This window comes from Babylonia areolata, chromosome 16 (assembly GCF_041734735.1).
Source record: "Babylonia areolata isolate BAREFJ2019XMU chromosome 16, ASM4173473v1, whole genome shotgun sequence".
NCBI lineage: Eukaryota > Metazoa > Mollusca > Gastropoda > Neogastropoda > Buccinidae > Babylonia > Babylonia areolata.
In genome coordinates this window covers 15658069-15682640 of record NC_134891.1, presented here as the reverse complement: position 1 = coordinate 15682640, position 24572 = coordinate 15658069, and the positions used below count along the sequence as shown (strand labels likewise).

Sequence of the window (24572 nt, the reverse complement as noted above, 5' to 3'; positions counted from 1 at the left end):
TAATGTAAAACAAATTCGTGCCCAATTGTATATTTCCCTACAGTGGAGACCATACAACATTCTATATGCTTTAAATGGAATGCGACTTTCATGCATCCTAGTAACATTTAACCAATATCTAATACAATTAGTGTAGGTCTGGATATATAAAGGATATCTACCCGTTTCACAGTAAATTAAGGTACTTGGTGTTTTCACACTGATATTTAGCAGACGTTTGATAGCGAATAAGTGAACTCTCTCAATGACAGTATGGGCTGCCATTAATCCCCAGACTTCTGACCCATAGGTTAACATTGGTTGAATTTGACAATAAAATAATTTGAAGAAGATTTTCGGGTAATTTTCTCCTAACGTCCACAAGAACTTAAGGATTCCATACACACCCTTTTTTGCTTTCAAAGACATTTCCTCAAGTGCATATGAAAATGTCAAACCAGTGGAAAAAACTACGCCTAAATATTTGTAAGTGTTCACAACTTCCAGTTTTTCGCAATTATAGAACCATTAGAGAGAGAGCACAGAGAGAGAGAGAGAGAGAGTGGCCACTATCTTAGGCATTATTTACTTAATAATGAAGAAGACTCTCTCTTCTTTTTTTTTTCTTTTTTTTTGTCCCGGGGTCTCACTTCAGATCGAGGGGGAGATCGTGATGCTGCGCCATGTGCTGGGCAGCAAGGTGCGGCGGGCCAATGAGCTGAAGCGCAACCTGGGCATCACCCCCTTCAAGGAGTTCAAACACGACCTGGCCATGGGCCTCACCCAGATCAAGGAGTCCAACACGTACGTTGAGGGGTGTGGGAGTGGGGGAGGATTGGGGTCGGGGGGGTGAGGGGATGGTGGCGTTTGGGGGAGATTGGGGATTGGGAGGTGGGGGGGGGGATTTGGGTGGGTGTGGGGGGGGGGGTTCAGAGTGTCTGGGGGGGATATGGGGGAGGGGGAATATGTGTGTGTGTGTGTGTGCATGGAGGAGTTGGTGTTTTATCCTGTGTGTGTTTGTACATTTCAGTGTGGTCACAGGTTCTGTTGGTTATGAAATAACATGATATAGTGATGAAAGCATGAATGTTCAAACATGAAGCGAGTATACTCTCTTTTCAAGAATGTACTATCATGCACACATCTACACAGGCATGCCCTCCCGAAACCTGGAGGGGGTGAGGCTGGTGTTCTCTTGACCCACTCCCGGGAGGGTCACTACCTTGTTGTGGTTGGGAGGCTTAGTGGCCAGTGATCGAGCGAGCTATGTCGGCGGGGGCATCAGTGCTTCTTGGGGTTTGGTGCTCTGGTCCCAGGTCTTAATTGACAGCCTACATAGCCATCGTAGCTGTTAGGGCTGAATAAGTGGTGGTTTTGTACTGATGCCCCTGATAGGGCTTCCCATGCCGAACAGATCGTGAGTGAGGCCCAAACTAAACGTGACCCACTGTCCCTTTCGCTGTTCTCTATTCTTCTTTTGACCGCCTCTTTTCTGTCCTCGGCTCCCCATCAAGCCTTCTTTTCCACATTCTTTTTTCTCTGCGGCCTTCTTCAGGCCCGCCGTGTTTGCCGTGCAGCGCAACCTGTGATGGAGGGGAATGAGATCCTGGGGATTGAGAGAGCACGCTGCTCTCAACACATCCCTTTGGCTCGGACCTCTCCTAAGACAGGCGGCACACATTGGCCCGTGTGTGTCAATCGGCTACCCCTTCGTGGGGCTGGGTCAAGACTGGCAGTTTAGTGGCTAGCGAAGATAACCCCCGTAGTGCTCGGTTCTCTGTCCCCGGGAGCTGGGCATGATCGGGGGGGAACACGTTGGAGCTAGACTGTTGGTCGTATATCCCTCCTGAAACCTGGAAGGGGTCAAGCTGGTGTTCCCTTGACCCTGGCCCCTAAGTTGGACCCCATGGTGGGTGGGTAAGGGAGGGATGAATTTACTTTTTTTTCAACATGACTTCCAAAAAATCACACACCCCTAACTCTGGTAAAAGACGACGGCAAGGAACGGACGACTCAGACTCCGATTCGGAGGTCGTTGAGACCTCTGGATTTTGGCCATCGTGGCTTGTGATGGAGGGCGCTGATGACGACAAGCCCTTGTCGGCTCTCAGCCCCTTCACTATCCAGAAGGGCTTTCAGTGTCTGGCAGGATCGCTGAAGTCCATCAAGAGGCTGAGGAGCGGAGCATTTTTAGTGCAGACAGAGTCCAAAAGGCAGACACAGCTCCTTCTCAAGGCGACCACTTTCGTGGATAGGGCGGTGAAGGTTTCCCCGCACAAAGGTCTCAACTGCTCAAAGGGGGTCATCAGATGCCCGGAGTTGAAAGGTGTGTCTGAGGCTGAAATCAAGAGCGAGCTGTCCTCTCAGGGAGTGACCGACGTGTACAGGGTGACGGTGAGGAAGGGGTCAGACAGAGTCCCGACCAACACTTTCTTCCTCACCTTCTGCTGCCCGGATGTCCCCAAGGACATTCGGGTCGGATACCTGATGGTCAGTGTAAGCTTGTATGTGCCGTCCCCTCTGAGATGCTTTAAATGTCAGAAATTTGGACACGTCAGAGACCGATGTAAGGAGGAAGAGGCGTGTGGCACCTGTTCGAAGGCGGCGCACCAGGGCGATTGCGTCAGTGCAGCCCGGTGTGCGAACTGCGGAGGTGGCCACCCGTCCTCATCGAAAGACTGCCCCGCCTGGAAAAAAGAAAAACAAATCCAGAAGGTCAAGACAGAAAAGAAGATTTCCTTCTTTGAGGCAAAGAAACAGGTGGAGGCCGCGTCGCCTAAGGCGTCGTACGCCTCTGTCGTCAGACCCAGGACGGTGGACGTCGCGGTCCAGACGACGTCCACAGGGACGCAGACGGACAACTACCCACCTCGCCGGAACCGTTGGCCTTGGGTGGAGGCGCCGTGTCCACCCCTTCCCATCCTGTGCGGCAGTCCTCAGGGGCTGCTGGGCGGGAGCGGAAAACCTCGGGCGGAGGCACGTTGTCCGCCTCCCGCCCCACCCCACCCCCCGGCACCCCTCGCCCCGCCTCTCGTCTGCCTGGCCCTCGGGCTGGCGGAAGTGGCCGGAAACCCCCCGTACCTCCAAAACTCAAGGAGGGGAGGGTTGCGGCCACTTCCAGGAGGGGCCGAGGTGGTGGATATTCCGACTCGGTCGGAATCTGAAAAATTAATTTCGAAAAATAGATACTCCATCCTGGCCGACCTTGAGCCACCGCAAGCAGAGGAGCAGGGGGTAGCGATGGAATAGGCTGCTGCTTTATTTTTTTAACCTTTTTAATGGCAGTGATCCACTGGAACATCAGGGGGTTCTACGCCAATTTTCAGGAACTCCAGCTGCTTTGTTGTGCTTTGAAACCTTCAGTGCTGGCGCTGCAGGAGACTCTGCAAAGAGATGGCAAGGTTTTATCTCTCTCTGGTTTTAACTCCGTTTTTAAACCCGCTCAACCGAAGCAAGAGGGATTGACGGGAGGTGTCGCTCTTTTTATTCGCAAGTCCCTTTTATACAGTACAGTTCTTTTAAGCACCCCTTTACAGGCGGTGGCAGTGAGAGTCACGCTTGAGAAAACCATCACTGTCTGCTCTCTCTACCTTCCTCCTTCCGTCCGTGTTCTGAGGCAGGACCTCATGAACCTGGTCGACCAGCTCCCACGTCCGTTTTTACTGTTGGGCGACTTCAATGGACACTCCCCGCTCTGGGGAAGTGAGATGACATCAGCCCGAGGTCTTCTCTTGGAAAAACTTCTTTCCGACATGGACTTGTGCTGTCTTAACGACAAGTCTCCACTTACCTTCATCTGCCCTCTGGAAAGCTCTCGTGTTTAGATCTGTCGGTCTGCGATCCATCGTTGGTCCTGGACTACGAGTGGAAAGTGCACGACGATCTGCACGGGAGTGACCACTTTCCTGTCGTCCTCCGCCCCACAGATGGAGAAGGTGACTCTCTGCCTGACCGCCTGAACTATGACAAAGCAGACTGGAGTTTTTTTACCAAGAAGATAAGAGCGGAGCTGCAGGAAGAAACAGTATTGAAAAGCAAGGACCCTGCTGACACTCTGACTCGGATCGTTATAGATTGCGCCAAAGCAGCAGTCCCATCGTCTACCTCCAAGCCTCAGGTCCCTAGAACGCCCTGGTTCAACGCGGAATGTCGGGAGGCCCGCAAGTCTCGGAAGAGAGCGCAGCGGCGCGTCTTTCGGAGACCGGAGACCGATAGCGTTCGAACCCATCAACAGCTGAGGGCGAAAGCCAGGTATGTTTTTAAAAAGAGCCAGAGGAAGTCATGGAGAGATTTTTGCTCTTCCTTAACCTCCAACACACCCAAGAAGAAAGTGTGGAGGGTTTTAAAAAGAATTAAGGGCAAAAACGTATGCCCGACCTTTCATCATCTGAAACTTTCAGACGCTCTGGTCACAGAGAAGAAAGCAGTTGCCAATTTGCTTGCCTCCACAGTTGAACAGAACTCGAGATCTGCTAACAAATCTGCTCGGTTTCTTAAAACCAAAAACCTGTCAGAAAAAACACCATGTAACTTCTTTTCCGACAACACAGAGAATTACAACCTTCCTTTCACAATGAACAAACTTAAATCTGCCCTTCAGACCTGTACGGATTCCTGTCCAGGAATGGACGAGGTCCATTATAAACTCTTAAAGCACCTTCCCCAAACCTGTCTGGACACCCTGCTTAAAGTTTATAACCACATCTGGGTCACAGGCTTTTTTCCACCCTCCTGGCGGAAAGCCCTCATAATCCCGCTGCCGAAACTGGGAAAAGACCCCTCGAACCCCTCCAACTACCGCCCAATTGCACTGACCAGCTGCATCTGCAAACTGATGGAGAAGATGGTCAACGGTAGACTGATGTGGAAACTAGAGACCGACGGCCTTCTGGCGAAAGAACAGTGCGGTTTCCGCAAGCATCGCTCTACCGTTGACCATCTGGTTCGTCTGGAAACCACTGTAAGAAATGCCTTTATAAACAAACAGCATGTGGTGGCCATATTTTTTGACTTGGAGAAAGCTTACGATACCACGTGGAAATTTGGTATTCTCTTGGACTTGCACAAGCTCGGCTTCCGAGGACACCTGCCTTAGTTCATCCACAATTTTTTACAAGACAGACAATTCCAGGTGAGACTCGGCACCACCCTGTCCGACATTCACGAGCAGGAGCTGGGTGTCCCGCAAGGGAGCATCCTGTCGCTGGCTCTTTTCAGCATCAAAATTAATGACATCGTTCAATCCGTTCAGAAGGGATCGGACAGCTCGCTGTTCGTGGACGATTTTGCCTTATATGCAACCGGCAGCATGTACGCCAGCATCCAGCGACGGCTTCAGCTCTGCGTCAACAAAATCCAGTGTTGGGCAGAGGAGAATGGCTTCACATTTTCGTCCTCCAAAACTGAATGCATCCATTTTCATAATTTTCGCCAGTTCTATCCGGACCCTGAAATCCTGGGAACATCCACCATCCCGGCGGTCAAGGAAGCCAGATTCTTAGGGGTCGTCTTTGATCAGAAGCTGAACTTCCTCAGCCATATTAAACAGCTGAAAATATCTTGCCTAAAAGCCCTGAACATCATCCGAGTTGTGGCACACACGAACTGGGGTGCTGATAAGAGAACTCTCTTGCACCTCTACAGAGCCCTGGTCCGGTCCAAACTGGATTATGGAAGTGTGGTATACGGCTCGGCCAGACCGTCCTACCTGAAACTGTTGGACCCTGTACACCACCAAGGGCTCTGACTCAGCTTAGGTGCTTTCCGCACCACCCCTGTGCACAGCCTGTACGCAGAGGTGGGGTAACCGCCTCTTTCCAACCGCAGACTGAAGCTGACCCTGAATTATTATTTGAAATTGTTCTCTGAACCTACAAACCTTGCTTACGACGCTGTATTCAACAACCCTTTCGATAAGAAATTTACAGACAACCCAAACTGCATACCTCCTCTCGGACTCCGCATTCAGCCACACTTAGAAAAGGCCGATCTGGATGTCGGTGGCATCTCGGATTTCTCTAAGTTCCCTGACAGCCCTCCGTGGACCTTTACAACACCTGAGGTCCAATTCGACCTGGCCTCGTACCGTAAGGACACCACCAGTTCTCTGGCCTACAGAACTTACTTTTCGGAACTGTGCCACAAATTCCCCACTTTTCAAAGCATCTTCACTGACGGTTCCAAGTCAGAGGACGGAGTCGCCGCATCTGCGTTCTGTCCCGCCTTTCCTGACCGGCCCTCAACGGAACACATCCTGTCTGACAGCTCGGTGTGCACTGCGGAACTGACCGCACTGGTTCTGGCGGTTAAAATGGTTCTCTCTTCGAAACAAAAGAGATTCATGATCTTTTCCGACTCCTTGTCAGCCCTGGAGGCGATCGCCTGCAGGAATATCACTCATCCCAAACTGCTGGAATTTTATGAAACTTTTACTCTCGCAACGAAGAAAGGATACGAGGTTGTGTTGGCCTGGGTTCCCGGACATGTTGGCATTCGTGGTAACGAAAGGGCGGACCTGCTGGCCAGGAACGCTGTAAAGAAAGAATTGTCCAGATCCTTTGTGCCATATACAGACATGAAGCAGAAGGTGAACACCTACGTTAAGGATCTTTGGCAAGAGGAGTGGAACACCCAGACGGACAACAAGCTCTTCCAGATCCGTCCGGACCTAAAAGAGACCCTCCCTTCGGGGGTGAAGAACAGAAAGGAGGAGTCTGTGCTGTGCAGACTGCGTGCGGGGCACACGTTTTTTTACTCATTCTTACTTGTTGAAGGGGGAAGAGGCCCCTCGATGCATTCCCTGTGACGACCCTCTCACCGTGAAACACGTGCTCCTTGATTGTTGGGATCTGCATGACGTTAGACGCAGACATTACACGGAGGTTTCTTTGAAGACTTTGTTTCGTGATGTCCCTCCGTGGGCGCTGATGGACTTCTTAAAAGAAGTGAACCTTTTTAACCAGATTTGAAGGTTTTAAACTATGGAAGTTTTTTTTTTAACTTTGGAGTGGAAAGTTTGAAGTGGTGACTCGTTTAATTGGTTGTTTTTTTTATCCTTGTAGTAGTTATTGACGCGGCGATAGCCTTGAAATGGCCTTAGTGGTCGGCGAGGCTCTAAGCACCATAATTTCATTTCATTTCATTTCACGCAGGCATGCACACATTCTGTCTGTCTGTATGTGTGCGTGTGTGTGTGTTTGATGGTGTTAGGTTTCTTTCTTAATCTTCTGGCTGTTGCCTGCAGGGTATATTCTACTTCTCATGAACACAGTTAGGACTTCAGCATCTATGATGAGCTGAATGTCATATATTGTACTAGCTTTTTTTCTTCTTTTTTTTTCTTTAACAGTTTTTGCTGCTTTAATTTTATTGAGGGTGGTGGAATGATTCTCTTGACAGGATTGTGCAGTCCAGTGGTATTTTTTATTTTATTTTTTAAAAACTCTTTAACATTGTTTAGCCTGTGGTAGATTTAGCCTCTGGTGTTGTCACTGGTCTTGGAAGGCTGACTTTGGATCTGGTTTCGAACAGAAGTGGTTATGTTTTGTTTTATTTTTTGTCTTTTAACCCCTTGACTGGTTCTGACAAGTATGTTTGCCAGTTTGGGGCTGTCACCTCTCTGAGATCAGACAGACCTCACAGATCAGGACGTCAGTCACTGCTCAGTATCAGGACTCCTTTCTCTTGTGACCGCAAAATTGTTCAGCAAAATCAATGACACCATTGATAAGTATAGAAGAAGTAGTAACTTCACGTTGAATTCATGTCATACTGATTTCATTTCACCAAGGTTCAGCAGTCAAAGCATTACAGTGTGGGTTGGAAGTTTTTTTTCGTGGGCAGCAGAATAACCCAAACAGCAACTTTGGTATGTCAGTATCTCCCATCCCAGTCTTGTCTTTTTTGACTCACTTGTGTAAACAAAGTGAGTCTATGTTTTAACCCGGTGTTCGGTTGTCTGTGTGTGTGTGTGTCTGTGTGTCCGTGGTAAACTTTAACATTGACATTTTCTCTGCAACTACTTTGTCAGTTGACACCAAATTTGGCATAAAAATAGGAAAAATTCAGTTCTTTCCAGTCATCTTGTTTAAAACAATATTGCGCCTCTGGGATGGGCACAAATAATAAAGAATGAAGCCTAATTATATGCAAACTGCATTTACTGTTATATTTATATTTTTTGTATTCTCTAAACTTGGCACTTTGATCTGATATTCTGACCCAACAGCTAGAGCAGTCATTATTATCATTTTTTGTTCAAACAGGAACTTCTTTTGCTAAGCATGGAAGTTTTATTTATTTTGCAAACGTTTTGGTGCAGTAAGTAAAAAAGGGAAATTACTCTGTAATGCTAGGGGAGTTAATTTGCTTTAAACTGATCTTTCTCATCTTAAACATTACATTTTGAAACAAGAGAGGCAAGGCCTTCAAGACTCACTTGTGATGCACTTTTAAAAAAAAATCCAAGCTTTTTATGTATTGAGTATAATTTTGAAATGTAATGTTTAAGATGAGAAAGATCAGCTTAAAGCAAACCAAGTTCCCCCAGCAGAGTAATTTCCCTTGTTTTACTGTCTGCACCAAAACGTTTGCAATAAACAAAACTTCCATGCTTAGCAAAAGAAGTTCTTGTTTGAACAAAAAATGATAATAATGACAGATCTTTTGTTGGGTCGAATATCAGATTAAAGTGCCAAGTTTAGAGAATACAAAAAATATAAATATAAAGATAAGATACGATAAGATAAGATAAGAATAACTTTATTATCTCCAACTGGAGAAATTTGGTCAGGTGCATTATCACAACATAGACAAGTAAACAACATGGGGACCATAACTGTAAAAGCCAACAACAGCCCCTACAAATATTACGAAGATACAAACGTAAAAAATATCACATACATCGTTTCATACATACATCCACACACTGCAGGTAATAACTAGTATTCTTTATGTAAAAACAGAAAGAATTAAGAAACATTATTTGAATATAATTATAAACATAGCCTACTATACTGCACATTGATTATAATAGACAGATAAGATAAGAATAAAGATGAATTGCGGAAAACCACAACCAGATAATCAGCACACACCTGCACCGCACCCCCCCCCCCACCCCCACCCACCCACCCACCCACCCCACACACGCGGATAACTTGATTAAACAAGAGTAATAAACATATGTTCTCAAATAAAAGCATTTCACATATTCACTTTTAAAAACATTGCAATTAATTATTACATCGTAATTATTAAACAGAAATATATTTAGAATATGGACGTTAGGATTAGACATATTCATTGTACATTCATCCTGCATATTGCACATTATTCTTCCTACATATTGCACATTCATTATAACCAATTGTCACGTTTTAAGCTCAGTAAACACACACACACACACACACACACCACAACTAGAACAAGGAACAGCCTATCATGCACGGACTTTCACACGTCTCACATGAGAGTGCACGCGCGCGCGTGCGCACACACACACACACAGTTCTCAAGAATTTAAAAGGTGGATTGAACGTGGAATAAAAGTCTTCAGAGCTCTGGATTTCAACTTAAAAGTTCTGTAGCGTCGTCCTGATTGCAACAGCTCATAATACTTTGCTAAAATATGGGTGTCGTCAGTTGCTATCTGCCTGCTTTTTTTAATCACTCGACTTTCGTACAGCTCTTGCATACTAGTTTGTTTCACTCCCACAATTTTACTGCATACACTCATGACATCGTTCAAAACATGCTTACTCCTCACTCCCAAACTTCCATACCAGCACATAAATGAAACTGTAAGCACGGACTCGATACAACATCGATAATAACTTTGAAGAATATTTGAATTTATACCAACATTTCTAAGCTTCTGTAAACAAAAAATTCTTGATTGACATTTCTTATGAATGGAATCAACATTTCTGTCAAAAGTCAGCTTATTGTCTAAGATGGTCCCTAAATATCTATATTCATTGACCCTCTCCACTGTTTGACCATCAATAACAAGGTCAGCTACAGGCAAGGGGTCTTTCCGAAAATCTATAAACATTTCTTTTGTTTTCAATACGTTGAGATCCAGATAGTTTTTCTCACACCAGGAACAGAACTTTTTAATTTCACTGAAATAAATAGCATCAGAGTTGGACAGATCTTCAATTGCTGAATCATCAGAATATTTTATGACAGGAGTTTCCTCCGTGCCTCTGCAGTCATTTGTGTACAGTGTAAAAAGAACAGGGGACAGCACTGTACCTTGGGGTGCACCAGTAGAAGTAGATTTTAGAGAAGAGTGGGCAGAATGAAAGCGGACGGACTGAGTTCTGTTGAGAAGAAAACTTACTATCCAAAGAGTAAGCTTCGGATCAACATCCATGCCTAGCAGTTTGAGGGCAAGGAGATGAGGTTGTATTGTGTTAAAAGCAGTAAATGCATTATACTCAATACATAAAAAGCTTGGATTTTTTTAAAAAGTGTATCACAAGTGAGTCTTGAAGGCTTTGCCTCTCTTGTTTTGTATTGTGCCAGTTAATATTTTTCTGTGTTTCAGTACTTTAAAGACTCTTGTTTAGAACGGCTGCCTGTATAAATGTACATTATTGTTATTGTTATCATTAAGACTATATCTCCATTTCCTACCATTCCGCCTTTTCTCCCTCAATCTCTCTGTGGTTCTTTATCTGATCTCCCCATTGGAATGGGCCTATGGCTGATTCTGTACTCTACACAGTGTTGACATTGTCTCTGGTTCATTTACAGGACTTTACACTTTACTTTTTTTGTTTTAGTTGACATCATGGTCTCTGCAGCTGCTTTTTTTCTGTCTCTTGCATCTGTTGTGCCGTGTGTGTGTGTGTGTGTGTGTGTGTGAGTCTCTTGCGGTTGACTGTTTCTGTTGTGATATGTGATTCATGTACAGGGTGTCAGTTACATTTTCGTGTCCTTCCTGCATTGCTACATGAAAACCAGGCAGTATACCATGGCAACGGGTTTCTTTTCAAGCTTAACTTGCGATGTATTACATATATATATATATATATATATGTATATATATATATATATAAATATAAATAAAACACTGTGCTCCTGGCTTGTCTTGTCTGTGCATTCACACTGCCCATGCTCTGAAGCTGTTCTGTGTTTGCGGTTTGCCGGTGTGTTTCGATGTGTTTCGGGTTTCTTTGGTAAAAACCTGCCCTGCTGTTGTAGCTAGGTCTGATTTACATAAGCTGTTACATAAGATGGCAGATGTCTGTTTGCCTTCTAATGCTTACAGTGTGACAAGAGTTTGCCTTGTCCCAGGCTGTGCCAGTACAGTGTCTGAACTGCAGGAGCTGAGAGGACAAGTTGTTTTTTCGTGATGGGAGTTAGGGGGAAAAAAAATCAAGAGAGTGAATGTTGTTAAAAGAAACTAAATGCTGCACATAGTGAAATTTTGGTTTTCACAAGGCATAACAGTCTCTTTGGCAATGAAGGCCGCTTGCACAAAGTTCAATGCTTGTATTAGACAACATAATACAAATAATGTTGGTGAGTTATCAACACAACATTGCCATCTTGACATACATAGAGAAGAGCACACGCAGTCAGTATGTGCATGCATTTCAACTTTTTCTTTCTTGCCATTTGCTGCCAAGGCAAGCTGTTTCTGTGACAGTATTGTAGTGACACACCCACTAACCTCCGTCACATCCGTATTATGATGTATGCTGTTGGTCACAATCAGTGTGTCTCATAGTTAATGCTGTATCTCCAAGATCTGCTCAACAGTTGACTGTGTACTGAATTTTATTGTATTACAGTTTGTCACAAAAAGTTTCTCTGTGTGAAATTTGGGCTGCTCTCTCAGGGGAGAGTTCATTGTTACAGAGCAGTGCCACCCTTAATTTACTTGCGTTTTTTGCTGCCTGCAAGCATATTTCTTTTCCTGTCAAAGTGGGTATTTCTACAGAATTTTGACAGGGACAACCTTTTTGTTGCTGTGGGCTCTTTTTGCGTGCGCTAAGTGTATGCTAAACATGGGATGTTGTTTATCATCTCATCCAAATGACTAAAGCTCTGGGTGCCTGTGAGCAGCATACTCATTCTGACACTGTGCTTTATTAACCATCAGAAAAAAACAACAACCCACATTTGAAATACAAAAACAAACAAACTTGTATAACCAGTCTGTAAGATCAATTTCAGTTGCACTGAATGAAGCCTTGATTCCACCCCACCCCCGCCCACCATGCACATGATCAAAATACAACTACTTGTTCTCTGACAAACGAGTTATGCACTCCACACACCCTTGCCCCACCCCCATTCAGACTTTGTGTTACAAGGGTGTGACTTTAGCTCTACACCAAGCTATTGCAGAAAATGCCTACTTCATTCTGAAAGGAAAAATAAAAATTACACATGAATGTTCAGGAACAGTGTATATGTTTCTTTGCACACTTGGATCTCATCTTTATTCTCCCTCCCCCCTCACCTGACTGCAGATTACTCACCTGATTAGAGAGAATTTAACTGATGTTTGGTTTTGTGCCACATTGTGAGGAAGATGGCAGAATGGTAAAGATGTTTATCCAAGAGTGGCCATGAGAGTCTGGGTTTTAATCTTGATCTCACTCTTACTCCCAAGTTTGACTGGAAAATTAACCTTAGCATCCAGTCATTTGGATGAGACAATAAGCTTAGGTCTCATCAGCAGCATGCACTTGGTGCACGAAAAAAGAATCCATGGCGACATAAGTGTTTTTTTGTGTGCCAAATTCAGTAGAAGAAACCTGTTCTGATAGGTACCCAAATTTTTATGCATGCAGTCAAGGCCTGAGTAGCACGTTGGGTGATGCTGCTATCAGGCATCTGCCCAGCAGATGTGGTGTAGTGTATATATATAGATTTGTCTGAACGCAGTGATGCCTCCTTGAGTAACTGAAACATAACATGAAACTGTATCAAAGTGATCCAAATGCAGAAATTGTTCAGTCAGTGTTTCTTGTCAGTATTGTTTGAAATTACATCCTGTGACCCCTCCTCCCCTCCACCTCACCTCCATCATCACCCCCCCCTCCCCCCAAACTCTTCCCGTGCCAAAAATGCCATCCAGGGACAAAAATGACCATTTGGTGACAACGGCTAAAATAGTTTTACAGCAGCAAAGTAACTCTCTTGTTCAGATTTTTTTTTTTTTTTTAAGAATTAATTTTTTTGTGCAGAGTTTTTTTTTCTCTTATTGGAACCTCCCTCCCACCCCTCCCCCTTCTCTCCCACCTTGTTCTCTCCCCCTTGGTTCTTTTTTTTAATTTTTTTTTTTTTTTTTTATTAAGGGGTGGGGCATGGGGTAGTGGCTAGGAAGGATAGAGCTCTCGACTGTCTTGTCTGTATAACAGTACAGCATCACAGTCTATAAGTGCCCCAGACATTCTCTCTCTCTCCTTTTTTTATCTTTTTTTTTTTTTTTTTTAAATGAAAGCACACCAGTGCAGAACACTGCCTCAGCAGAGTGCAGAGCAGCAGGTGCAGATGTATGTGTGTGTGCTAGACCCACGGCTGTCTTTTCAGATATCAGAAGACCAGTGAGACTATACACGACTGGAATGAAAAAATCTCTCACACATCAGCGTAAGTAGTAGCTTGTTCATGACGTGAAGCCCTCTTTGTCTGTAGAGCCTCCCATAGTCGTTGTACTAATCAGTGGAGCTGATGTGTTGTTTTTTGTGTTTTTTTATAACCTTTTTTCACTGTGCCACAGGAATGTGTAGTTGGCCAGCCTGTCTTGTCTGTCTGTGTGCTGATGATCTTAGCTTGTTTAGGGGAGAAGCACTCTGGTAACTCTTGATTGAAGTGATGGCACTAAAGGTCTGTGCTGTATTTTCCCTATGTCGCAATTGAAAAGATGATGACAAAGGGGTTTGAGATGATGGTAGTTTGGTTATCGATTAGTTTCCAGTCATGTGGCTTTTGAAAGGGAAAGAATTAATTTAAAATTTTTTTTTTTTTTTTTTTTTTTTTTTTTAAAGAGAAGAAAAAGAAACTGAAAGAAAATCAGATGCATACACAATGGTGAGTGATTCCAAAAGATGAATGAAAATGTGCAGAATGTCACAGTGGTCCTGAAAGCTGCTGTTTGATATATTATTATAGTTTGGTCGATAATTTGCACACATTCCACTGTTAGCAAGCTTACAACATGCTCTAGTGTGCATCTGTGCATATATGTTTGGTGTGCAGAATTTCTATCACCTTCAATACATTTTTGTTAAACTTGAAAAAGAAAGTAATTTGGAAAAGTCTATGACACTTTGAAAATAATCCCACATCATCACTGTTGCAGCACTCAGGCTTAAATCATCCTGTTACTAAAGTGAAAGTTTGTTTTGATTTCTTGTTTGCCTGAGTTCTGGATCAATGTCTTCTTTCTGGCAGTTTCAAGAAGCGTCTCAGTCTGGCATTTATTTTTGTTGCGTAGAGTGCTGAATGTTTGCATGGTGGAATGCTGCAAAACTTTACAGTCACACATGGAGTTTTTCTTTCGGGTCACGATTTATGTGTGGCAGGAGAGCATGATTGTTGTATTTGTGATACCTGGCTACCTGCATGTGTGTGTTGTATGTAGTCTGAGTCTTTTGTCACCATTTTTCAATTGAACACCTTTGCTAAAGCCTATACTTTTCCCTTGATTGTTCAAACATTTTTTTTTTTAAAGAAGGAAAAAGAATCAGCAGTTAGAAAAAAGAAAAACATGAGAAAAATTGTGTAGCTATGGTTACTTCATACTGTGAATGTATTAATACATTTCTGTCTCCTGTCATAATCTTTCCCTCCTCTTTGTGAATGTATTACTAATCACTGACAGTGCGACTTGCACATTGTGTTAGTGGATGATATTGAGCATCAGGGTTCAGTGTTTCCAGAATGAATAGACAGGTTCAGCTTGATACTGCTGTAGTGTGGACCATGATGAGTGCATGTAATGTATAAAAGATTTTTTTCTCTCTCCCATTCTGACTATGTGGTACATGGGTGTGATTTTGGCACTGCACCAAGCTGTCGCAGGCATTCCAGTGTTTGTACTAAAAGTTAAGAAACGGTGTATGTTTCTTTGCAGTCTTTTTGGTTCACTAGTGTCTTGGTGTTACGAAAGTTCTCTGGTCAAGCAACTCCAGTCCATGGCAGACTACCTGTGTGATCTGAAGAATTGCTTCAGCAGAGAGTGAAAAGAGCACAAGAGCTGTGTTGTGTTTTTGCTAGTGCTTAATGTGTATAGAATTTATGAGAATTTTGACTGAAACAGTAGAACGTCAATTGTGTTAAAGTGTCAGAATCATTTTGAGTGTAGACAGGGCGATGTCACTTACAGTGACAAAGAGAGAAATACGCTTGCACTGGTGAAAGAACATGTGTGACTTTATTTTTTCCTCATTGCTTTAAAATGCCAAATTATGTGTGGAAGGTTTAAGGTAAAATGATGAACAGATTGATTAATCATTACCAATCTGATCTTCTGATTGAATAATCGTTACCACTCTTATCTTATTATCTCCGTCTCTGTTACTATTGAAGAAGCAGGGCTGTTACTATTGAAGAAGCAGGGTACGCTCTAAGAACTGTATATTTATGTAAAGGCTGCCTCTCCCTCCCCCATCTCTCTCTATTTCTCTGACTGTCTTTCTCTCTGTTTCTCAGTCTTTATCTCTGTCTCATTGTCATACAGACATACACAATGACGCTTGATATGTAAATTGTGATTGAATTAAATCCCACTGAAAACATGTGATGCTATGTGTATGTGAGTGCATGCATTGGTGTGTGTGTGTGTGTGTGTTATCTTCAGTTTAACGTCTATTCACTATAAGTGTTTTTAGACGGAAAGGAGTAAAGAAGTGGATAAAGGAAAGGGAATGCATGTGAATATTAGTGTAAAAAAGTATTCATGTTATGTATCAGAGGAAAAGTATATTATAAGAAATGGTCCAAAGAGATTGTGGTGTGTATTGAATGAGGTGTGCACTCACATACACATAGCATCACATGTTTTCAGTGGGATTTAATTCAATCAGAATTTACATATCAAGCATCATTGTGTATGTCTGTATGACAATGAGACAGAGATAAAGACAGTCAGAGAAATAGAGAGTGTGTGTGTGTGTTAGCATTAGCCTTGTATAAACAACAACAGTAGTTTGTATCACCTTTGGTTGTAATATCCATGGACAGTGTGGCAGACAACACAAGATACGAAAACAATGTTATTTAGGGATTAAATGCACTTGTGTCACAAAAAACATGGAACGATGTAATCTCTGCGCACGCATGTGTGTGTGTGTGTGTGTGTGAGAGAGAGAGAGAGAGAGAGAGACCCTGTCCATTCCCATGTTAGTGTTTAGCAGAATAATGTATGTGTTTGATGTTCTTGTCCATTTACTAACATTCTTTTATCTTCTCTTTTGGTTTAGTTTCCTGTGTATTATTCTTCTTGGGTCATGTTTATTTAATAAGATTTTTTTTCATCTCTGCAACAATATTTTATTCTCAGCTTTCTTTATTTTTGTTTGGAATTTTTTGATAGCTAACCTTCTACCAGTGTCATGTGTTGTTTTCCACCTGCCCCCCTTTTTTTCAATTCAAGAAGCATATAATATTATTCATTTGTTGTGTGGTGTTCTTGTCACAATGAATTTCTGTCTAATGACTGTTGCATACAACAACAACAGCAACAATGGAAAACATCTTTCATTTTAACCAAAACATTCAGAATTGTGATTTTAGTTGGACGGCATTCTGTGTCGAAACAAATGTGTATTTATGTTTGTGTGCATGTGTTGGTATGTGTCAATGTGTTATTGTATGGATGCATGGATGTTTGTATGTGGTATGTGTGTCTATCTCTCTTTCTCTCTGATATATAGGTATATATATGTTTGTGTGTGCGTGTGCGTGCGTGCATGTGTGTGTGTGTGTGTGTGTGTGTGTTTTGAATTCATTTTTAATCCTAAATGTTCTACAAGACAGATTCATTTATTTTTAATGTGTGTAAGTGGTTGTGTTCTGATGGGCTATGTGTGACAGAGCAAAGTACAGGAGGATTATGTACATGAGCATGAATATTGGTGCACAGATATTTTTGTGTGCGAAAGGTGTGGATGAGTGAATAAATCAGTGAAGTGTTTGTGTGTGTGTGTGTGTGCGCGCGTGTGCGTGCGCTCGCACGTTTGTGTGTTTTCCAGTGCATGCAAGAGCTGCAATCCACATATGAATCTATTCTAAGTGGTGTTACATTGCATGGATCTCTAAATCTCCAGTTATGGGCAGAATTAACCCTTTCGCTGCCATGAAAATAAGATTTAAGTGAAATCTATTTGCCAGGGTTTTTTTTTTCACAAAAAAACAGGTATAAATTTTCAAAAAATTCGGTGCTCTTTGTTATTGGAGAAAGACCCATAAAAGTATATATTTTCTGAAAGGGAAATGAATAAAGAATACAAAACACATGATGTTTTCCCATTCTATATATTTTAAGTGACATGCTATTGTTCTGAAATCAGTGTTTTGTTTTTAAAAATTAGTCAGGTAATTTGCACTAAAATATCATATTTTCAGGACAAGTGGATATCTGCACACACAAAATCATACTAGAACAACCACAATATAAAAAAAACCAAAAGAAAACTGAAAAAGAAATAAATGCATTGTGACTTCTGCAAGTGATAATATGGATGCGAGGCCAGGCCCCCTCAGTCTCCACCCCCCTCCTCTTCACCCCTCTCACAGGGTCACTTTATCCAGTTCTCATCAGACTGCATTGGCTGAGTGCCAAGAAAATAGCTCATACTGTGTCCTAAAAATTGGGTGACTTCTGTCATTTGCTAGAGCTGAACAGCCGGCCATTACTCACTGACAGTCGTATCTTGGCCACTCTCTTGATTGTTTCCTTTATTTTCTATCAAATCGTCCTATAAATGTTCACCACTGTCTTCTCCTTCGAATTTATGCTTCAATTCTTTCTGAGCATCGGCTAAAGAAAGTAATCTTGGTTGATTTAGTTTGCCATGATCGCATGTCTTGAGCATGGAGTCAGTCCGACATTTTGTTGAGCAAGCGAGGAGAGGAGCAAGGCAAAGACTGCGGCCAGTAACCCAACCAAAACGTTCAAATAAAGGACTGCCTTATGACGCAGATGGTGTTTCTAGTGGAACATAGTTGTGTGTTTTGTGTGTCTCCATAGGTACCAAAAAACGAAGTGGAGCATAGTTGTCTGTTTTGTTTGTCTCCATAGGTACCAGAAAAGGAAGTGGCATATAGTTGTGTGTTTTGTGTGTTACCATTGGTACCAGAAAACAAACTGGAACATAGTTGTGTGTTTTGTGTGTCTCCATAGGTACCAGAAAACAAACTGGAACATAGTTGTGTGTTTTGTGTGTCTCCATAGGTACCAGAAAACAAACTGGAACATAGTTGTGTGTTTTGTGTGTCTCCATAGGTACCAGAAAACAAACTGGAACATAGTTGTGTGTTTTGTGTGTCTCCATAGGTACCAGAAAGCGAAGTGGAGCATAGTTGTGTGTTTTGTGTGTCTCCATAGGTACCAGGAAAGGAAGTGGAACATAGTCGTGTGTTTTGTGTGTCTCCATAGGTACCAGAAAGCAAAGTGGAACATAGTTGTGTGTTTTGTTTGTCTCCATAGGTACCAGGAGATGAAGTGGAACATAGTCGTGTGTTTTGTGTGTCTCCATAGGTACCAGAAAACGTCAGCTGTGGTGAAGACAGCCTCGGAGAAAACAACCTCTGCCTTTTCCACTGTTGGCGCCGCCGTCAGCCGAAAACTTGGTGACATTAAGTGAGTGATGGCATCAGCCGACGTTTCTGTTTTGGTTATTGATATTTGTTTTATTTATGTACTAGTGTCTCCATTTTTGTCAGTGGTATAATACACGATTCCAAAGGCAAAAACCTCTTTTTATGACTTGTGCATATGTTTTTATGTATGTGTGTGTTTACTTTGTACCAGTGTGAAGGTGAATGTGATGCATGTGTGTGTGTAAGTGTGCAGTTGGTGTGTATGTATGTGTGTATGTTTGGGTGAATATTTGTGCATTTGAATGGTGGTGGCTGTGTGACTATGGATTGTAGTGTTGTGACTGTCAGATACTCTATTTACAAAAGACAGTCTTCGAAGAGACTGAACCATTAAGATCTTCTGCTGAAACTATATAAGAGTTACTGCCCGTGTTTTGCACATGACAATATTCAACAATGATTGAGCCAATCTCTGAAGAGTGGTGTTGATGTTGTGTGGGGCTTTTCTTCTGTTTCTTAAACTTAAGATGCTGAACTGATTCTCCTGCTTGCATGGCTGCTGATTGTTCTGTTGTAAGCTGAGCAGTATGTGCGCATTTGAGGAGATCGGTTAATGTCAGATTTGGATTGCCAAGTCTTTTCTCTCTGATTCTGGGTGATTGACAGCCTGATATAAGTTGTGATTTGATTTCTGCATCAGGATCATGAAAATTGTATGTTTCTGCATGTTGTCTAAGTTGATTGTAGAAATCATCATTGTCTCCTGTCTGCACAAGTTTTCTGAATGTGAATCTCTGGAATTCTACATTTGCTTGTGTATTGAAGTGGTTTGTTAAAGCTTCACATAGTTTGCTAAAGTGTGTTTCTCCTTCACCTGGCATAACCTGATCACGTAGCAGTGATTCAGCTTGTCATTTAGTTCATCATCTGTGTATGTCAACATAAGAGCTTTCTTACCTTGATCATTGTGGATGTTGTAGGCTACGAACAAGTTTTGTTCTAGTCTTGTGATCCACTTCTTCCATCTGACAGCTCAACCTTCTGATCGATACTTTAGTGTTGTGGAGTTCGTTTTGATGAAGACAACCTCCTACGGCCGAACACCTCTCACACTCGCAACACTCAAAACTATTAGCCACACAACACACAGACACCTGTGGCAAGTGCTGATCCTTCCAGTTCTGTGACAAATGATGGTCCATGCTGGTCAACCCAAGCAACCACAGTGCCAAAGAAATTTGATGACTTTGTTCTAAGATAATTCGTTTTGTTTACAAAACAAGAGAGGCAAGGCCTTCAAGACTCACTTGTGATACACTTAAAAAAAAATCTAATCATTAAAATGTGTTCTGTATTTGTTATTATAAAGCTTCGGGTTAAAAGAAAAAGAAAAAAAAATCCTAACGGCAGATTCAAACCCTGCAGAAGAAACAGAAGAAACTGTCTTACCCATTACACTATTGTGGCTCCTTAACTAACGTTCAAAAATATAACATTTAAACATGCTTTTTTAAAGGGCGATAAATCAGTTGTGGTATTCACAGTGAGAACGCTGTTTAAATCATATTATTCTGGTGTATCTTGGGCATTCAAAAAGTCTTTAAGGGCAATTAAAAATTCTTTTTAAGTCCGCGGTTACGGAGATGTGGCTATCGCTGCAATCACACTGCAACATTTAGCCGTTGATAGATGTACAAGTTTAGTCACACCCGGTTGACACGGTCAATTCAATTTCTCTTTTATGTTCATTCTAGTTTTATAGTTTTAAAGTTGATATGAAAATTCAGTATTTTGTTAAACTAATAACATGTATATCTAAGTACAAGTACTTCTAAATGTCGTATGAAGTGAAAAGGACTTCATTTTGATAAAAGTCAAGGCTGGAAATTTTTACATTTCATCAGTTCAAGGGTATTAACTCTCATGGTTTATTATTTTTAACTGTGAATTCCGACTGATTCTGTGGATATTTTTATGGCAGTTTGGGGCATAATCCAGTAAGTGATGAGGCATTCACAAATCTTTCTCTGAATAAATATTTAACGGTCTCCTTCTCCAACTTTCCATCACATGTTATCGTGTATTGTCGATTGAATAAAGGATTGAACAGGCAGGCCAACAACTTGAAACAAAATGGCGTCGTTCGCGAAGAATATGAGCACGCGCTTTGAATATGTATAAATATGTGTACGCAGTTGATATTTGCCCATGACCTTCAGTGCTCAGCCAATAGATCTATAAAGGCCACTTGCTGTATTTTCTGAAAAAGACCACTTGGGCGAATGAACATAGTGAAAGCCCTGTACATTGAGAGTAAAACACACAAGCTTTTTATGTATTGAGAACAATTTCAAAATGTAATGTTTAAGATGAGAAAGATCAGTTTAAAGCAAATTACCCCCCTTAGCATTAATTACAGATTAATTTCCCTTTTTTACTATCTGCAGCAAAGACATGCAAAATAAATAAAACTGCCATGCTTAGCAAAAGAAGTTCCTGTTTGAACAAAAAGTGATAAAAATGACTGCTCTTGTTGTTGTGTCAGAATATCAGATCAAAGTGCCAAGTTTAGAGAATACAAAAACAACAACAAATATATCAGTAAATTCAGTTTGCATATAATTTGGCTTCTTTTTTATTTTTTTGTGCCCATCCCAGAGGTGCAATATTGTTTTAAACAGGATGACTGGAAAGAAGTGAATTTTTCCTATTTTTATGCCAAATTTGGTGTCAACTGACAAAGTATTTGCAGAGAAAATGGCAATGTTAAAGTTTACTAACGGACACACAGACACACACACACACACACACACACACACACACTGACAACCAAACACCGGGTTAAAACATACTCACTTTGTTTACACAACTGAATCAAAAAAGTGTGTGCAGGGAAGAAAACATTCACACATCCTGTTACCTATCTAAAGTTAACAATTGATAATTTTGTTCAAACTTTAAATATTTTTTATCAACTGGATAAGTTAACAATTGATAATTCATGTTCAAACTTTAAATATTTATTATCAGTTGGAAAGTTAAAATCTATTTGTTTATTGATCGTAAGTGTAGTTTAACTTTTCATTCAAGGAAGGGATGGATGTAGTGTTGTGACTGTCGGAGACTCAGTTATTTACAAAAGACCGTCTTCGAAGAGAGTTAACCATTAAGATCTTCCGCTGAAACTATATAAGAGTTACTGCCTGTGTTTTACACACGACACAATTCAATAACGATTGAGACAGTTGTTAATGGACACAAACATCACATGGATGACTGTCAGAAGAGTGATCTTCTTCATGATTCCGTGGGCTGTGACTTCCACATTCACTTGTACACAAGAGTATGCTTTTACATGTATGATCGTTTTTACCCCCATCATGTAGGCAGTCATACTCTGTATTCTGGGGGTGCATGCCAGGTGTTTTCTTGTTTCCATAACCCACCGAATGCTGACATGGATTACGGGATCTTTAATGTGCGTATTTGATCTTCTGCATGGGTATACACACGAAGGGGGTTCAGTTACTAGCACATATACGTATGCACATCTGTTGACCAGGGAGATCGGAAAAATCTCGACCCTTTACCCACCAGGTGCCGTGACCGGGATTTGAACCTGGGACCCTCACATGAAAAGTCCCAGTGCTTTTACCACTCAGCTTTTTCACCAGTCAGAAGAGAGGTGTGACTGACATAGAGCGTGGTGTTTTCTTTTTTTACAGGAATTCTCAGGCTTTCAAATCCATGGAGGAGAAGGTGTCCACATCCTATGCCAGTGTTAAGGTCAGTGTTTGTGTCACTGTACTACCTACCGTTTAACTTTCACTGGTACCTTACATCAGTAGCACAAAGGGTCTGTTAAAGAGCTTATACAGACTTTAAATATTTTAAGATGTGGCCCACCGTAATGTGAAATTCTGCTGTTAATGACAGACATGTGAATTTTGTGTAGAAATAGTTTCAGGATGTCGCTCTGTGTGATGTAAAATTCTACGGTTGAGAAATGACAGCCAGGAATTTGCACAGAAGTTGCTTCAAGATGTTGCCCTGCCTCCCCCCAGGCCCCAGTTCCTCTCCCCTCTCACCCTTCCACTCCACCCTTCTCCAGTGTAATATTCTATAGTTGAGAAATGACAGCCAATTTGCTCATAATTTTTTTTCAAGGTGTTGCCCCATTGGTGTAAAATTCCACAGTTGTCAAATGACCGCAGAGAAATGTGTGTTTTACAGTGTAGCCCCATAGTATGTTGATGACAGCAGAAATGTGTATTATATGATGTTGGCCCCATAGTGTGTTGATGACAGCAGAGAAGAGTGTGTCACATGATGTGGGCTCCACAGTGCATTGCTGACAGCAGAGAAATGTGTGTTACGCAAAGTGGGCCCTGTTGTGTGTGTTGATGACAGCAGAGAAAAGTGTGTCACATGATGTGGGCTCCACAGTGCATTGCTGACAGCAGAGAAATGTGTGTTACGCAAAGTGGGCCCTGTTGTGTGTGTTGATGTGCATGTGTTACATGATGTGGGCCCCATAGTGTGTTTTGATGGCAGCAGAGAAATGTGTGTTACACGAAGTAGGTCCTGTAGTGTGTGTTGATGACAAGAGAAATGTGTGTTACACATTGTGGGCCCCATAATGTGTGTTGATGACAGCAAAGAAATGTGTGTTACATTATGTAGGCCCCATAGTGTGCGTTGATGACAGCAGAGAAATGTGTGTTACACAATGTGGGCCCCCTAGTGTGTCGGTAACAGCAGTGAAATGTGTGTTTCATGATGTGGGCACCAGTGTTGATGACAGCATAGTGTGTTGCACGATGTGGGCTTGCACAGTGTGTTGAAGTGTGTGTTCTGTGTGTTTGGCTGCAGACCTCTCGCTCTATAGAGGGTTTGAAGGAGAAGTTGGTGAGTGGTTGGTCATTAGCTGTTGTCCCAGCACTGCTGAATGGTGGTCACTGTTCTTTTAAGAACTGTTCCATTCCTTTCAGTTTCTGTCGTTGTGGATCAGTTTTCTGCTGTTTGTTGATGATGGTGTTTGTTGTTGCTGTTGTTTGTTGATGATGGTTTTGCTGGTGTTGTTTGTTGATAATGGTGTTGTTGCTGTTATTTGTTGTTGTTGTTTTCAGGTTCTTGCATTTTCAGAGTTGGTGGTGTTCTGTGATTCTCGATCTTTCTGTTGTCTTTTGTTTGTTTTTATTGAGTTTTTTATTATTATTTTCAGGTTGTTCACAAAGTTTCTTGTTGTTTATGTGTGTGTGTGTGTGTTTATGTGCATTGCTTTGGTGTCATAATTTCTATACATATAGTCTTGTTTTTGTTGATGTTGCATGTGCTTACTATTCTTACTATTAAAAATGGTCAGATTTTGTACTAATATGTGCACAAATTTAGTCTTGTATTATCACACTGATTAGGTTGTGTTTGTGTGTGTGTGTGTGTGTATCAATTGTAAACATTAGTTTGTTTTTTCAGTAACAAATTTGGCAGGATGGGGAACAATGAAGCATGTTTCTTGGTTATATATATGATAGTCAGTCATGTCCGACTATGACCATCAGAACAGCAGAGGAGGCAACTGCTGTTCCGACTATTTGGGCTAGAATTTGATTATAGTGGAGAGTGTCTTGCCCAAGTACATCCCCACTCTCTCGGCCAAGAGGTTTTTAGGACAGTCGGCGTTGGGATGGTTCCCAAAGGCCAACTAGCCCACAAGGCTGCAGCACTAAGAGCCAGTGCAATTTTGCTTTCTAGTTTGAGAGTCATAGTCCTTCACAAAAGACTAAGCTGTAAATGGTTTCCCA

At 42.1% G+C, this 24572-nt stretch overlaps 1 protein-coding gene across 5 annotated transcripts in view; it reads left to right on the top strand.

Annotated features, from left to right (window-relative positions):
• The window catches only part of LOC143291195 (uncharacterized), a 68481-nt gene that overhangs the window by 35176 nt on the left and 8733 nt on the right, over positions 1-24572 (top strand). For 2 of the 5 annotated variants that reach the window (XM_076600928.1, XM_076600923.1), the window contains exons 3-7: positions 635-783; positions 13534-13593; positions 18707-18808; positions 22494-22554; positions 23641-24572. The exon at positions 23641-24572 is cut by the window's right edge and continues 1233 nt beyond it. In XM_076600928.1, coding sequence (XP_076457043.1) covers positions 635-783; positions 13534-13593; positions 18707-18808; positions 22494-22554; positions 23641-23829 — 561 coding nt within the window. In that variant the 3' untranslated portion in view covers positions 23830-24572. The remainder of the gene's footprint in view (positions 1-634; positions 784-13533; positions 13594-18706; positions 18809-22493; positions 22555-23640) is intronic. The other 3 variants (XM_076600927.1, XM_076600924.1, XM_076600926.1) reach the window with 2 other exon arrangements.